The sequence below is a fragment of the Mirounga angustirostris genome, unplaced genomic scaffold, assembly GCF_029215605.1.
Source record: "Mirounga angustirostris isolate CCGP_5_RB_7025 unplaced genomic scaffold, mMirAng1.0.hap1 SCAF_6, whole genome shotgun sequence".
NCBI lineage: Eukaryota > Metazoa > Chordata > Mammalia > Carnivora > Phocidae > Mirounga > Mirounga angustirostris.
This window is the reverse complement of record NW_026991714.1, coordinates 49,959,134-49,973,814: the sequence shown is the minus strand read 5'-3', so window position 1 is coordinate 49,973,814 and position 14,681 is coordinate 49,959,134. Positions and strand designations below refer to the sequence as shown.

Sequence of the window (14,681 nt, the reverse complement as noted above, 5' to 3'; positions counted from 1 at the left end):
ATGGTTGCAACCCCCTTGACTCACATGCCTTACACATATGGTCCCCAATTCTGTCATTCTTTGCTGTTTGGTCTAGAAAACTTTCATCTACAGAATAATTTTTAGGACTATGTTTTACTTACAGAATCCAGATAAATATAAATTTAGAGGTTTTCAGTGGGTTTGTTTTGCTTTTTGCTTTCTTTTTAGGGTTATTTTAATTTATTTAATTTTTTAAAAAGGTTTTATTTATTTATTTGAGAGAGAGAGAGAAAGATCACAAGGTGGGGGGCAGAGGGAGAAGCAGACCCCCCACTGAGCAGGGAACCTGATGCGGGACTTGATCCCAGGACCCTGGGATCATGAGCTGAGCTGAAGGCAGATGCTTAACCGACTATACCACCCAGATGCCCTATTTTATATTGAAGGGCCCAGAATGATAATGTATGGAGGGACTATCCCACCAAATACACAGACACCTTGGGACTTCTCCCTCCTGCTAACAATTTTAGGGGCATCTACATGGAAGTTCAGTGTCCAAAGCCTTAGAAAGCAAGAACTCCTCAAAAGCTAGTCTTTACCCACTTTATCAGCCTCTTCTCCTGTCTCTATAAACTGCACTCTTAAGCTACACTGGGCTACTTATTTGCTAGTCCCGGAGAAGTCATGCTTCTTATGTCTCCAGGCCTTGGCATATGCTGTTCCCTTTGCTTAGACTTACCTTTGTCAGCCGTTAAATAGAACAGTTCAAAATCTAACTTCTCCACAATGTCCCGTTCTAGGTTCTTAGACATCACCTAAGTCACCCCTTAAACTGTAATCGCATAGACCTTTGCTCACACCTTTCTTTTAATAGGTTTTAGAATTCATTGTCATTTTTTTGTTATGTGCCCATTATCTATCGAGACTATTAGTTCTTCCAGAGCAGAGACCACATCTTATAATTAGCAATCGAGCTTACCCTGGTACAATAGGTAATCAAGTTGAGTATTTACTGAAAACATGAATGAGTGAGAGCATAAATGATGGTGTGCTGGTACGAATAAACCAGCTCACTCACACACATATGCACACACCACGCATGCTACGCCATGTACGCATATGCAGCACGCACATGTGCACAAAGTGCATGCGCTCGCACATGGGTCTCGGTAAACTGGAGCACCAGGCAGAGGCTGGGTAAAGTTGCAGGTGTAATTTTTTGTATTAATGTCCTTAATCAATTTTCTTCCTTGTCTGAAAGTCATGAATGCTTATTGCTACTTTTCTCCTCATACATTAACCTAGATTTTTCACAAGGGAATTCATTTTAAATATCACTGGCCTGGGATTTGCTTGTTCTACTTCAAAGAATGTTCAGCTATTTTTATGTATGCAATACAAGGATATTAAGTGAAAAATATAAATACCCACACATGCTGCTTACCTTCACCTGCTGGAACATTAAATATTCAGGAAAATCAGGCCCGCCATCGATTTTTCCATAATACCCCAATCCATATCATTAGTTGGCAATCTGTCAGGCCGGTTTCAATTCAAGTGACAGACTTCACATTCAAATCAATTTCGATTAATTTTGTAAGAATCATTTAGAGAAACGTGGCATCAGACCCCTGATTTAAATCAAGATGTATGGCATCCTCCACTTTTCATTTATCTTGTCATTTTATGAGGAAAATGCCGTCTTTTGTCTGGCATTTTTTTATATACATATAAACCCATGCTGCTTATCACTCCTGGTTCCATTATCCCCAAGATAGTCACTTTTTCCCCCTCCTAACAGTTGCTCCATTATTTTATTAGTGTCCAAAACGAGACCTCGCAGACAGTGATGATCAGAGAATAATGGAAATTAGAGATGGAAATGACAGATTAGGTCTCCTTGTCTGTTTCCTGGGGCTAATGTTCCTGTCAGTCTGCAACTCGGTGCTTTAGCCTGTCTTATTTTAAATGACACCAACGTGGGGCCTCCACCAAGTCCCTGGAGGCTCTTGTCTACATCCTAAGACTGCCTCTACAACGCAGCCAGAGGGGATGACGAACGCTTGTGCAATTACCAAGTGAAGCCAGGCCCGTCCTCGCATGATCTGTCTGCAACGTGAGGGATGTGGAGGCTTGAGCGATTAGCCACCAAATCCAATCACTGCAGAGGGCCAGCCTGGATCATTCAGGGCAAAAAGCAAAATGATATTTTGTCGTTGTTTTCTTCAGCAGCAAGTTTGCAAGCTAAGAGATAGAGAGCTGGTTATCCATCACCCTTTACAACATTTTACTCAGTAAGAATCATAGCCAACCGAGATGCTTGGCCATCACGTAGGCTAAAATCCTGGCTCCTCATCTGTGAAGCAAACGTTTCAGGGGTCAGAGTGAGGGGACTAAGGTAACTCTAAACAGCGAATGGCCCTCTGTATTCATACCCCACCTAACATCTATTAGCTAAGTCCTCGGCCCTCCCCACCCATCTTTCAACAACACACAACCTCATGTGTATTTATACCCTCTACAAACACCTTCCTCCAAATCCAGGGGCTGGCCTCTCTGATACGATCTCAAGTTCAACAGAAACAGAGCAATCCTTCACTTTCACCAACAGAAGAATTTCATGGCATTTTGACTTCTTCAAGTTTTCTGACCTGTGACTCAGATTTCCTTCTCCTAACTTCATTCTCTCTTGTCCTTATTCCTCAACCTCAACCAGTTCCAGAACATTTGCCCTCTTCTAACGTCGATGGGAATCTATCATGCCTTGACTTTGTCATCAGCTGGCCAGTTCTCTGAGTTGAGTCCTTCTATCCTTCATCATAAATCACTCTCTTGGGCTCTTCAATCATTTTTATTGCTCTTCTCCAAACTCTCACCCATTTGTCTCCATATTTATTGCTTTGAGAGTCCAGAACTACACTCCCTATTCTAGGCTCAGTCTCATCAGGATCCTACAGAGGGGGCTGATCATCGACCTCGGGGATAGGAGTCCTCCATGGCAATGTATGAAATGATGGTGGTGCCTTTTTTCCACCTTGTCAGGCTGCAAACACATTTCCAACCTGCACAAAAGCAATCACTCTCAGATGGCTTGTGCCTTGATTTCTTTCTAGTTTCCCTGTTCCATTGACTGCTATTGTTAGTGTTTATTGATCCCTTTCTCTTCCCACCCTGCTCCACGAGTGAGCCAATGCAGAAAGCAGGCTCTCAACACCAAAAACAGAGTAGAAAGTTGCCTCTAAAAAGCGAAGGAAGACACACAGTGCTGATGGCAGCTCAGCAATGTGAATGATCTTCATGCCACTGAATCGTACACTTCAAAATGATTAAAATGGTCAATTTTACGGGACGGAGATTTTATCAATTTTTTAAATGTAAAAAATAAAAGAAAAAAACAAGACAAGGTTGGGAACTCTTCTCCCAGTCATGTGTGCTTGGGGGAAAGCAAAGGTCTGAGAGAGAAAGGGTGACTGGGGATCTGGCAGAAGTACCCTTACGTCACCCACACGTCATCCTGGCTGACAGTGATGGGGAAAACACGTTTCTCCTCATGTCCGTCTCTCAAACCTCCTTCAGCTCTGGGAGAGCCACATGGGAGTCTGTGTGGCTTTGTGCATCTCCAACAAAATCATCAGCTAAGTTCTGCCTGTGGAATCCTGGTGGCTGGCAGTGGAATGAAAAAGAAGACAGGGACAGCTTGATTTTCAGATCCCAGCTGGAGGCTTTGGGGCTGCGAGTCAGAGGCATCATCTCTGAACTCGTAAATGGAGAAAAAGATGACACGGACGTCACTGGAATGGTATAAATATGGAAATGCACGGTGACATTTTTACCCATTTGCGATTCAGAATATAACTACCCTTTAGCTCCGTTCCCCTGCACGCTATGGCTCCAAAGAAGGGTGACATCAGGGAACTGGCTCACTTGCCATCCCCTGCACTTACCCCTGGTTTGTGCCCCATTCATTCCGAATGCAAAGGTGCTTGTGTACTGGATCCTTCATGTAACCTTCATAGCAGAGGCATTCCCCTTAGAACCAGGGTAGGAAGAAGAAACATGAAGCAATTGATTAACATGTCTGAGAAAATGAATATGAAATGATCAGATTAAACTCCAACTCTAATAGTGGTGTGGATGAAACGATAAATCCCATCATGTCACACATCCCCGTCTCTACTACCCACATGAATGAACACACCCTCAGTCTCTCCATTTTCTACTACATGCTGATTTTCACTAGTGGAAGAACCCAACATTTACAAAGAACCTACTCTATGTACTTTGTAAAAACAAAGACCAAGAACTCTTTGAGTAGAAGGACTTTTTCAACCTGATTTGCTTAGTGCCTAGTCTCTTGCCAGGCACATATTAGGTGATCAATGAGTATTTAAAGAGCACCTAAGTGACTTAGTGCATCAAATATTTCTAAGAAACTTGAAAAGTAGGTGTTATTAGCTGTGCTTTGCCAATAGGGGAAACTGAGGCTCAGAAAGATGAAGGGATCTGGAGACAGCTTAAGGGCAGTCAACATTTGAATCTATGACTCTCTGGCTCTGGAACTTTATTCCCACCATGCCGTGCTGTTAGCCCACGGAACAACTCCATGGTTAGAGGAGGCCACTTATACCTGTTACGGTTTTATAGGAACTCTGGGTCTTTGTTTTCAAATGAAAATGGCTAATGATTTTGGAGCTGTTAAACAGAAGAACTATCCACAATTCTCTATTTGTTTTGGATATTACTATGCTTCATTGCCACTAGTTACTCCATTAATATACCAAGGGGTTCACAACCCCTCTGGAATTGTATGCAAAACCGTGTATGTGTGTCTGTGCATCCTCCCACGGCAGGGTTCCATAAGTTTATTCTGATTTACGAGCAAACTCGAAATCGAAAGATGAAGAATCATTGCCTGACTTAGCACTGATCTTGAAAAAAATTGCTCCTGTTCCCTTATATTAATAATTCGTTATGTAATGTTATGTATCCCTAAACTGCTGAGACCAGTCCCACTTCAGCATGAGTGTTAACTCTTTCACTGGCTGGTTAATTCTAGGTGGTAAAAGAACAGGGTGTGACTTCCTATAATTGGTAAATAACAAAAGTGGCTTACCCTAAGGAGACAAGGGGCATACAGTTTCTTCATCCTTCTAGCAAGAGACACTTAAAAAAGGATACACATAGAATAATAGCTTTGAGTGCTATTTTCTCTTTTCAAAGACAAAAACCAATAAAAATGAAGCAAAGGGGCCCCACAGGTATGAGGGAAGGGGTTGGATAGGTTCTAAAGCAATGAGTTTTTTGTTAAGATCTAAGCTTAACCATTCCTTTCAAGATGGACCTGTAAGCTACTCCCCATCAGGGCCCCACTACCAGATAACACTCATTTTCTTCCCCCCATACGTGCTTAGCTCAAGGTGCTGAGGAGTGAAGTGAAAATTAGCAACTTCTTAGTTTGTGGGGGCTCTACTCAGAGTATGAGGTCAGTACTCTCTTTCCTGTATGGGACACTCAGGCTTCACATGAGTTAGATTCGCAAAAGGCTCAAATTCACGGGCTTCAGGGGTGATGAGCTATATCTAGGAATGGTCAGGGAGGTAGGGGTGGAACATAGGAAAACAAAGCTTGAAATTAGGAAGATGATAATAAAGCTTTCAGATGAAGGATGTTTCTCTGGGAAAAGGAAAGATAAAGAAGGCAAGTACCAGAGGGTCATAAAAGAAGAAAATCACCAAGGAGCCGGGCCTCCTATCTTACCAATCTCAAGGAAAGCAGGGGTTCAAGACTATAAGCTACATAAGGGCAGGAACAAGTTTCGTTTTTCTGCACAAGTAGCGATTTTGTACAGTGTGTAATGGAAAATTAATTAATTAACTTAAAATTTTTACCCTGCATTTATAGATAACACCACTACCACTATTCTCAAGATAGAGAGATCAAAGGCAATTAATGGGTCTAGGGCACAGATGTGCTTCTCCCTTCAGAAGATCATCTCCCGACTGTCCTTGTGTGACATTAAAAACCAGGAAGTAACCTCAAGAGGTTGTCGGACCCATCACTCCGAGTCTCAGAAGGGTCTTGACTCGAGGGCTCGCCCTAGAAATAAGGACTGACAAAAAAGGGAGTCCTCCCACGTTTGATATCTAGTTACCACAAAACATGTAAAAATAAATGCACCAACAACTCAGAGTTCAAGCAGAGCCCGATTTACCTAATGATGGCAATATGTACCACTTGTAGAGCGCATTTACCTTTCTCAAATTGCCTTCAAAGTCATTATCTCCTTATGATGTTTCATCACTCACGACTATGTGGGGACACCGCCGACAAGAGAGAAAGCTTTCCTCCGTATAATGTCATGTGCAGCCCGAAGTCAGAGCAACAGAGACATTTTCAAACATATCGGGCTCGAGTTTGAGGAGATCCAAAATCTGCGTCTCAAATGATCCTCATTTCCGGAACCCACCAAACGTCCCCCTTCTGCCTTCCTCCTCAAAACCAGTTTGGCCATCTACACTGAGAGGAGTTCAGACTTGATGAGGAAAGTTGCTATGGCAACCAAATGCTAAATCTTGACTTTAAGAGGGGTTTCGTGCAAGCACGAGCTCCGACTGTTAGCTGTGAATTTTAAAGACCCCACAAGGGTGTTGGATGCCCTCCTAAGCTAGAAGTGTTACAGTCTCTGCATCTGCTGTGACAGATGGCGGGGAACACATGACGTGCCGACTCGGCGGCGGTGTTCGCAGGAATCCAATGGAGGGACATGTCACGGCCACGGAGAAGTGCCCGGCTGGGAGGGAGTATACCCTGCAGGAGGCACGCACGGGTGACCGCCCTACAGGGAGGGCCAGGAAATGGAGACCCTGGATTTGTGCTTGGTACCCTGAGGTCGGATGCCATGAAGTGGTTTGTATGGCGCCTGTGCCTTCCCTCATTTCCCATTCTACAGGTCAAGGACTGAGGGGCAAAGTTCATTAAAGGATTAACACAAGACCTTGGAGCTAGGGCTCCTCAGACACTACTGGGCTGGGCGCCAAAAGCCCCGAGGCACCTATCCTTCAGGTCGCCATTGGCTTTTATTAAATGGAACTGGGTGATGTACTCCCTCTGAAAAGGGAAATCTCTGGAAGACATCTGGACTTGGGTAATGTCTAACTGCCTGGCCTCGCCCGCTGTGGAGACATCAGGCAAGAGGCAGGCCCAGAGTCAAATAGCTCCGCATGACTCTGGGTGGGCAGACAGAGGGGAATATGCCAAAGTACGTCCCAAAGGAAGGTGCTTTCACTGAGCCACAAAAGGGAGTCTGGAAAGAGTGGGCAATCCACGTGGCAGAAACAAAATGGGAGCTGTGCTACCATGCCAGATTGGGTTCAAGAGAGAGAGGGAGAGGCAGTGGTTCAGACCAAGGAAAGGAGAGGACTAGATTGAGTCTGGAAAACTGGTCCAATGCCCCTCGCCAAATTTTACATATTTCTCTGTGGTTAGAACTGGCCTCTAGAGAGATCTGGGGTAGAAGGAATGCCTGGGGATGGCAATCTTGGATGGCAATTAAAATTTGATTTAGCTTGGGAGCCTGTGCTCCTTGCAGACCCTTAAAAGCTACGTATCTTGAAAAGGGGAGTGAGGGTCTGTGGCCAGGGCTGGCGGGAGCTATGAAATCAAGTAGGTGTGTAAAGTGACTGCAGCTGCCCAACAGGCAGAACAAAGCCAGGGAATGGAGGGGTAAGAAATGCTGCTGAAACCAGTTAGTCTGTGTTTCCATCAAAAGCCAAGCAAGCGAGCAAACAGACAACTGTAAGAAAAACCCTTAGAAGGTACAGGAAAAGTCAACTTCTGGCTGCCTCCAGCTAGGGCACTAAGCCATCCAACCTCAGCGGTGGCCTGCCTGGGCCGGAGACACACCTAGGGTCACAAACCTGGGAGGATCTGGGGAAGAATGTCAGTGTGCAGTTGGCCAAGAGCCTCCAGGCACTGGGCTCACAGTTCTAGGGAACTGACATCCCTCCCAAACAGTGTGTTGCTAGAATGTAGAACGGAGGCTGGAAGGGAAAACAGATCAGCAAGCTTCCTCCAGTTTCAGTGCTTCTGTAGACTCCTGACACACTTTTGGAAGGTCTATGTGGCCTCTATAAATGGGGCTGGGGAGCTACAAAGAGGAGCATAATGACGCTTGTCCTTTCTCTGCCTTTTTCCTCCTCCTGTTTCTACAGGTGCCGTGACAATGATCACAAAGTTAGTGGTTGAAACAACACTAATTTATTATCTTACAGTTCTGTAGGTCAGAAGTCTGACATAAGTCTCACGGGGCTGAACACAAAGGGGTCCGGAGGGCTATGTTCCTTTTCGGAGCCTTGAGAGGAGGATCTGTTTCCTTGCCTTTTCCAGCTTCTGGAGGCTGCCCCCATTTCCTTACATCGTGCCCCCTTCCTCCAGCTTCAAAGCTGGCAGTGGCTGGTGGAGTCCTTCTAGTATCTCGTGTGGTAGGGTCTGGCCTCCTCTTCTGCCTCCCTCTTCCACTTTTAAGTACCCTTGTGATTGCACTGGGCCTGCCTAGTTGATCCAAGATACTCTTCTCATTTTATTTTATTTTAAAGATTTATTTATTTGAGAGAGAGCAAGAGTGCGCTAGAGTGAGCAGGGGGTGGGGCAGAGGGAGAGAATCTCAAGCAGACTCTCCACTGAGCAGGGAGCCCAACTCAGGGCTCAATCTCACAACCCTGAGATCATGACCTGAGCCAAAACCAAGAGTCGGACGCTTCACCAACTGAGCCACCCAGGCGCCCCTACTCTCCTCATTTTAAAGCCAGTTGTTTGGCAACCTTAATTCATCTTTGCCATTTAACATAACTCATTCACAGGTCCTGGGGATGAGGAGGAGCCCATCTTCAGGGTCCCAATATTCTGCCTACTACAGCTGCTATTCGGGACCACTGTGCAGGTGATGAGTAAACATATGCTTAACTCTGGAACCCTCTGGAAGGTTGCCTGAGGAGAGCTCCAGGCCCCAGAGGATGCTCCTTTGCAGTCACTGAGTGTGTGTGTTTGTGTGTTTGTGCAGTGCGTGTGTGAAGAAGTACACACGTGCACTTGCACAGTCCCACATCTCCATATGGGCAGACCCCTCAGCATGGCTGGGAAAGCACATGTCCCAACACTATGACATTTCCAAGTGAGTTAGCTGGAGGGTTGCAAAAATAACGTCGGCTTGACTTGCAGCCAATTCCCACACTCATCTCTTTGGAGGAGAAAGGCTCTAGGATGGAGTGTGGGAGGCGATAAAGTTTCTTACTGATGAGCGTGTGGGTTGACCACATCATCCCATGTGCAGGAAGAAGCAGGGCGGGAAGGGGGACAGCTTCCTTTTCCAGCTTTAATGAAAATAAAAGTCTCCGCAGCAGCATTTCTCAGCTGCCCCCCCAAATGAAGATGTTGCACCTTAGTTCTCTGGTGTGGGATCTGGGTTCCTCTCTGCAGTCTCCCTCCTGGCCTTCCGGTTGGATATTCATTAATTGTCACAGATACTGGGAAACCACTAGCAGAGGAGGGCTTCCCACAGTCATTTTCAGCAAGGATTAGAACTGAGACACCTGGGAAGACTGAAGAAGCAGGTGATGGGAACTTCACCGTGGACAAGGAGTCGCCCCAGCTCCTGGCTTGGGTAGCATGCTCAGTAGTGATGGCTGCTTACATAGTCTTCCATGACAAATACGTTGGATCTGACATGTCTGGGGAAATCAAGCAGCCCTTAAAAATCCCACCTCTGCTCTGACTTCATGATGGATGGAACACGGACTATGTCTTGGGAAACCGTGGGGCTTTGGGTGAGTTATGTATATTCTTGGGGGAATTCACACAGTGATCTCAAGCAGCTCATTTCTCTCTAAGACCCCTCCATGCTCGAAACACCAATCGCTTCCCCCCCACATGTAATTACATGTGCTTCCTGTTCTTTAAAACCCTCAGGAGAACCTTCCAAGGTCCTCTGGAGATGAGGCTTTTCTCAGAGGTGAGTTGAAGCCCTGAGCTTGTCCCAGGATCTCCCACTCCAAGTCAGCTGGAGGGGACCACAGACCAGCTCTGCTGAACAGAAAGGCCCCGCCTTGGAGATGAGCCTTTTTCCCTTTCTCCCGAGCACACTGATTTTTGGGCCTGGTGCACAGCCCATCTGTTTGATTTGGTGTTTGCCTGACAGCGTGGGAAGAGCAGTAAGTAAGCACAGTCTTAGACATCAGATGTTTAAAATTCTATACTTTCTCTTCCATATGGGGGCCTGGAATCCCTACGATGGGCCCAGGTGAAAACAACTCTTAGAACAACACCTAAGAAGGTGAACTTTGGATGTTGCTGCCGCCTGTTACCCTCCCAAAGACATACAGCAATGCACTGTAACAGAAGCAGGGCTCTATCTCTTGGACTCCATCTCTACTAATAGCCCTCCACCCCAGCACCCGAGAGAAATGCATCTGTAGGGGTGAGTGTGTGCACTGTGTATGTGCGTATGTATGTGTGTATATGTGTGCATGTGTGTGCATATGTATGTATGTGTATATGGGTACGTTTGTGCATGTACATGTATATACGTGTGTGTGTGTGTGTGTGGTGGAGAAGAAGGAGCTGTACATGAGATACAGAGAGTTGGAGGAATTGGTCCCCAACTCCCAACATTTCCCTTGGGGGTCTTAGCTATCATTACATGCCTTCCTTTGTTCTAGGGCCTCACACTTCTCTGGGAAGGATCTATTTGTGGTACTGAATCTACTGGAACCAGGTCTTTATGAAGACTGTTGTAGATGAATACCTTCTACAAGGAAAGTGCACAGCAACTTGGAAGGAGGGGCCCACACTCCTCAGGATCGCGGAGCTCATGAAGCTCTGGGCATGCCGTGTCCACATGTGGACCCTCTCGGGGAAGCCCCAACCCCATCCAATAACATGACAGCCTGAGAGATGTCTCTCCCCTGGGCCCCAGTAATCTCTCTCCTAGGATTTATCTAAAGAAAATAACTTCAGATGTGCCCTGCATTTATGTGGAAAGATACTCATTTTTGGCAGTATTTGTAAAAATTAAAAATTTGAAGCATCTTAAATGTCAAATAATAGGGAACTATTTAAATGAGCTATGATATAGACATACAATGGAATACCAAATAGCCATTAAAATTATGTTATGGAGAATTATTTAATGGTTCTGGAAAAATTTCATGGTAGAATGTGAAGTGACAAAATCAAGAAAACGCTAGTGGACTTAGTGTGCTTGTAAGTCTCTAAAACTCATGCACAGATAAAAGATCGGAAGGGAGGACATTACAATTTTAAAATGATTTCTTCAGGAGATAGAATTATAGATGATTATCATTTTTGTCTATAAGCTTTTCTAAATTTTCAAATTTTCTACAATAAACATGCATAAAAAGTCTAGCCCCAGCAGCTGACATCCACTGATGGGATGGTAAATGGATGGTGCAGGTCATCCTAAACTGGCCTGTCTGGGGTACAGAGTTGGAGCTACAGATAGGATATTTCCAAGGTTTCTGCCAGAAGACAACACATTTTAAGCCAACATGTTTAGGGTCCCAACCATACACTGGCAGCTTGCACAGCCTAGGCCCCTGAAGGCAATGGAAACATCAGGAGACTATGTCTGGATTTCCAAGAGGGGTGATTGCAAGAGGCATGAACTCTGACAGTTACCCGCTGCCCGGTGCTCCTGCCTACCAGTTTCGGGGTCACATTGGTGTTCACAGGGGTCTAGGAGCCGCCGGGCACAGAGGTCCATGGCCCAGGGCCCACTGGAGTTCTGCTGAGAGAAGAGCACCACTTGAGCTGGGTTCAGCCAGTCACTGGCATCCAGCTGGCTCCCCTCCAGCAGGATGAAGCGGCTCCCTGCAGGAGAGAGAGAGGAGGCATGCCTGTGGGTGCACACAACAACACACACGCACACACACACACGCACACGTGCATGCATCAGTCAAGACAGAGTAAAGGATGCTCCACAGATTAGCCCAATCCGAGGTCATTACTCCTACCAGCCCTGGCCTGTCATGAGCCCCTGAGCAAGGGATCAGCAGATGGAGCCTCGGCCACCACTTGGACCTCCTGCTGCCCTTGCTCCATCATCCCCTGCTGCTTTGCTCGATCCCATCTCTATCAGGGTGGACCTAGGGAATACTGGGACAGAGCAGCTCTGTGATGGCCACGGCATGGCTCCATCAGACCCAGCCATAGGCACTGGCATTCACCCAAGGAGCAGGGACCTGCTGCCTGGTCTCCACTTGCCATGAAATAGCAGGCCCTCTAATAGTGCGGACAGTCCCCACCTGTTTTCAGCCTTCTAGCAGCAGAGAAAAGAGACATTAACAAGTCAGTTAGGTACTCTGGGCATCACGAATTCAGGGCCTCCTGAACCCATACTACTCCCTCATTATATTGGGGTCCCCCAGAACAAAAGGAAATTATTGCTTCAAAGTTCTAGGCTTTTAGCAAGTTACTGCAATTGGGAATTTCTCACCCAGGCATACCAAACCGAAGCATGGCTGATTCTTAATCATCTCCACAGCTCCACTTAGCTTCTCCCTTCCCCAAAGCCAGAGAATCTCTCGGTGTCTATCTACCTGTATCTAGCATGCTCTGTACTTCTCTACAAAGATAGGGACTTATTTTAAAGCAAACAGAAATGAGAAATTGGAGTGGGCATAGAGAAGAGGAGGTAATCTGTTCAATTTTATGGGTTTTTTTTTTTTTTTAACCTGCTTTCTGATTTCATCTGTGGACAATCCAAATTTGTCCTAAGCCTTACTTATCTGGGTTTATTTTTCCCTCACTTACAGTAATAAGTAACAGTGAGCCCTGGCTTCTCTATCTTCCTGGCCCAACATGAAAACTTCCCCTTTGGGGAGGAAGCCGCATCCTCGCAAGCGAGCTTACCATCGGCGATCAGGTGCTCGGGGACGTGCAGGGTGATTTTGACAACGAGGGGGCAGCTGACATGGGAGGCGCACACGAGGCCGATCACACAGCTGGTGATGCTGATCAGCGTCAAGGTGGTCTTATTCACAGGACTTCGGGGAGAGCCCACTGGAAGCAAGATACAAGCAAGACACGTTGCGGTAAGAGGCTTGGCAGTGGGAGGCTAATCTGGCTCTGCTGCCCAAACAAGCAAACAGGGGAGGCGCTGGGCAAACCTAGCCCAGGCGGGGAATGTTCTGGCTCATGACCCCAGTGAGCTTCATCCTCATGGAACACCATGTCGGCCGCTAGAGTCAGAGGGACTTAGCCTACTGGTGGCCCTTGGGGTCAACAACAGTCAGTTGTGTGCAAGTTCACTGCACTCTTCCTGGGACAGGCTCACAAAGAAATCATAAAGGAGGGCATTCTCCCCTGCTGCTCGCCTGGCTGAGCTCCAGCTTCTTGCCCAAGAGGATGCTTCCACCATGTGCTAGAACTCTCTGCGCTTCTCCCTGCTTCTTGCACAGAGGGTGCTCTCACAAACCAGCTCCTTCCTCCCATGGCTCAAACTACTTCTCCAACTGCCGCCTGAGGAACTTTCCAAGCTCTGTGGGTGGGATTCCTACAGGTGACTCTTTGTCTATAGGACCGGGAAGGAGGAAAGTCTGCTCTGTATGTGTAGGGGATATTGTCATGCCTGAAGGGCCCCCCCAGTCCTGCAGTCAGAGATTATAAATGGCAGCTTAGTGAGCAAATAAGGATGCTGAGGAGACAGTTACAGGCAGGTGCGGACAGGAATAGGAAGGAAGGTTTTCTTGGTGTGTCTTTGTTTCTGGTTTTTGTGCAGAGGATAAAATGGTAGTAACAAGAGGGACATTTCACGTGGAGGCAGAACAGATGTGGGGAAGTAAGAAAGCAAGGCAAGTGGCCAACAAAATGTGTCCTTTGTCATTTTCTTACGGTCTGGTCTGTGTTGGCATTTATGACTGATAGAAATAAAAGGCAACTATTATGTCAGACATTGGGTGAAGTGCTTTGCATACATTATTTTATTTTTATTATTTGCTTCCTTAGAATAAATCTAGGAGTCTGGACAGTAACTACCTACTTCACAGGTAAGGAAAATAAGTCTCAAAGAGATCAAACTCAGAGTGACAGTTAAAATTTATGAAGCGTAATTATGTGTCAGGTGCCAGTGCGCAGGCTTTACGTGGCTCATATCACTTAACGATGACCATGGTCTGATGAGGCAGCTCCCATGAGGGACAATCAGAGAGGCGACAGGGCACGTCCAGGGTCAAGCCGCTTCTAAGGAGCCGGGATCGAGGCAGGGGTCCAGCTGAGGCGGCAGCCCAGACAGGGCACTACTCAATCTTTGGGCCCAGGGGAGTCTTTGGAATGGCTGTTCTCGGGACTGCAGGGAAGATTTGGGTCCATGGCGGCACCCACCCATTATGGCGGCAGGTGCCCTGAGTGGTGTGCTGGCAGGAGCTGGGATGAGAGACCGCAGGGTGGCAGGCAGCCTCTGGATCCTCTGTCCCCTGCTACCTAGAGATATTCTTTTCACCTTAGGATCCTTTCACCAAGGGGTCTATTTTCCCACACTTACAAATCTCTATCCCCAGCCCAAACCGGACCTGAGCAGCAACAGATCTGCCACCATCCAGCACATCCCCCAGGCACTCGAATGCGAAACTGGACTCTCCCTCTTCCTTCGATTTCCACCACCCGGAGAATGGCGCCCTGAGCTACTTGGTTTCTCCAGTCGGAAAACT

At 46.6% G+C, this 14,681-nt stretch overlaps 1 protein-coding gene across 2 annotated transcripts in view; it reads right to left on the bottom strand.

Annotated features, from left to right (window-relative positions):
- ASTN1 (astrotactin 1) overlaps positions 1-14,681 on the bottom strand; it is a 292,194-nt gene that overhangs the window by 135,032 nt on the left and 142,481 nt on the right. Inside the window, exons 6-8 of one of the 2 annotated variants that reach the window (XM_064593527.1) lie at positions 12,886-13,035; positions 11,653-11,844; positions 3,906-3,990 (exon numbers count right to left, since the gene is read on the bottom strand). In XM_064593527.1, the coding sequence (XP_064449597.1) occupies positions 3,906-3,990; positions 11,653-11,844; positions 12,886-13,035 (427 nt within the window). The remainder of the gene's footprint in view (positions 1-3,905; positions 3,991-11,652; positions 11,845-12,885; positions 13,036-14,681) is intronic. The other variant, XM_064593528.1, reaches the window with a different exon arrangement.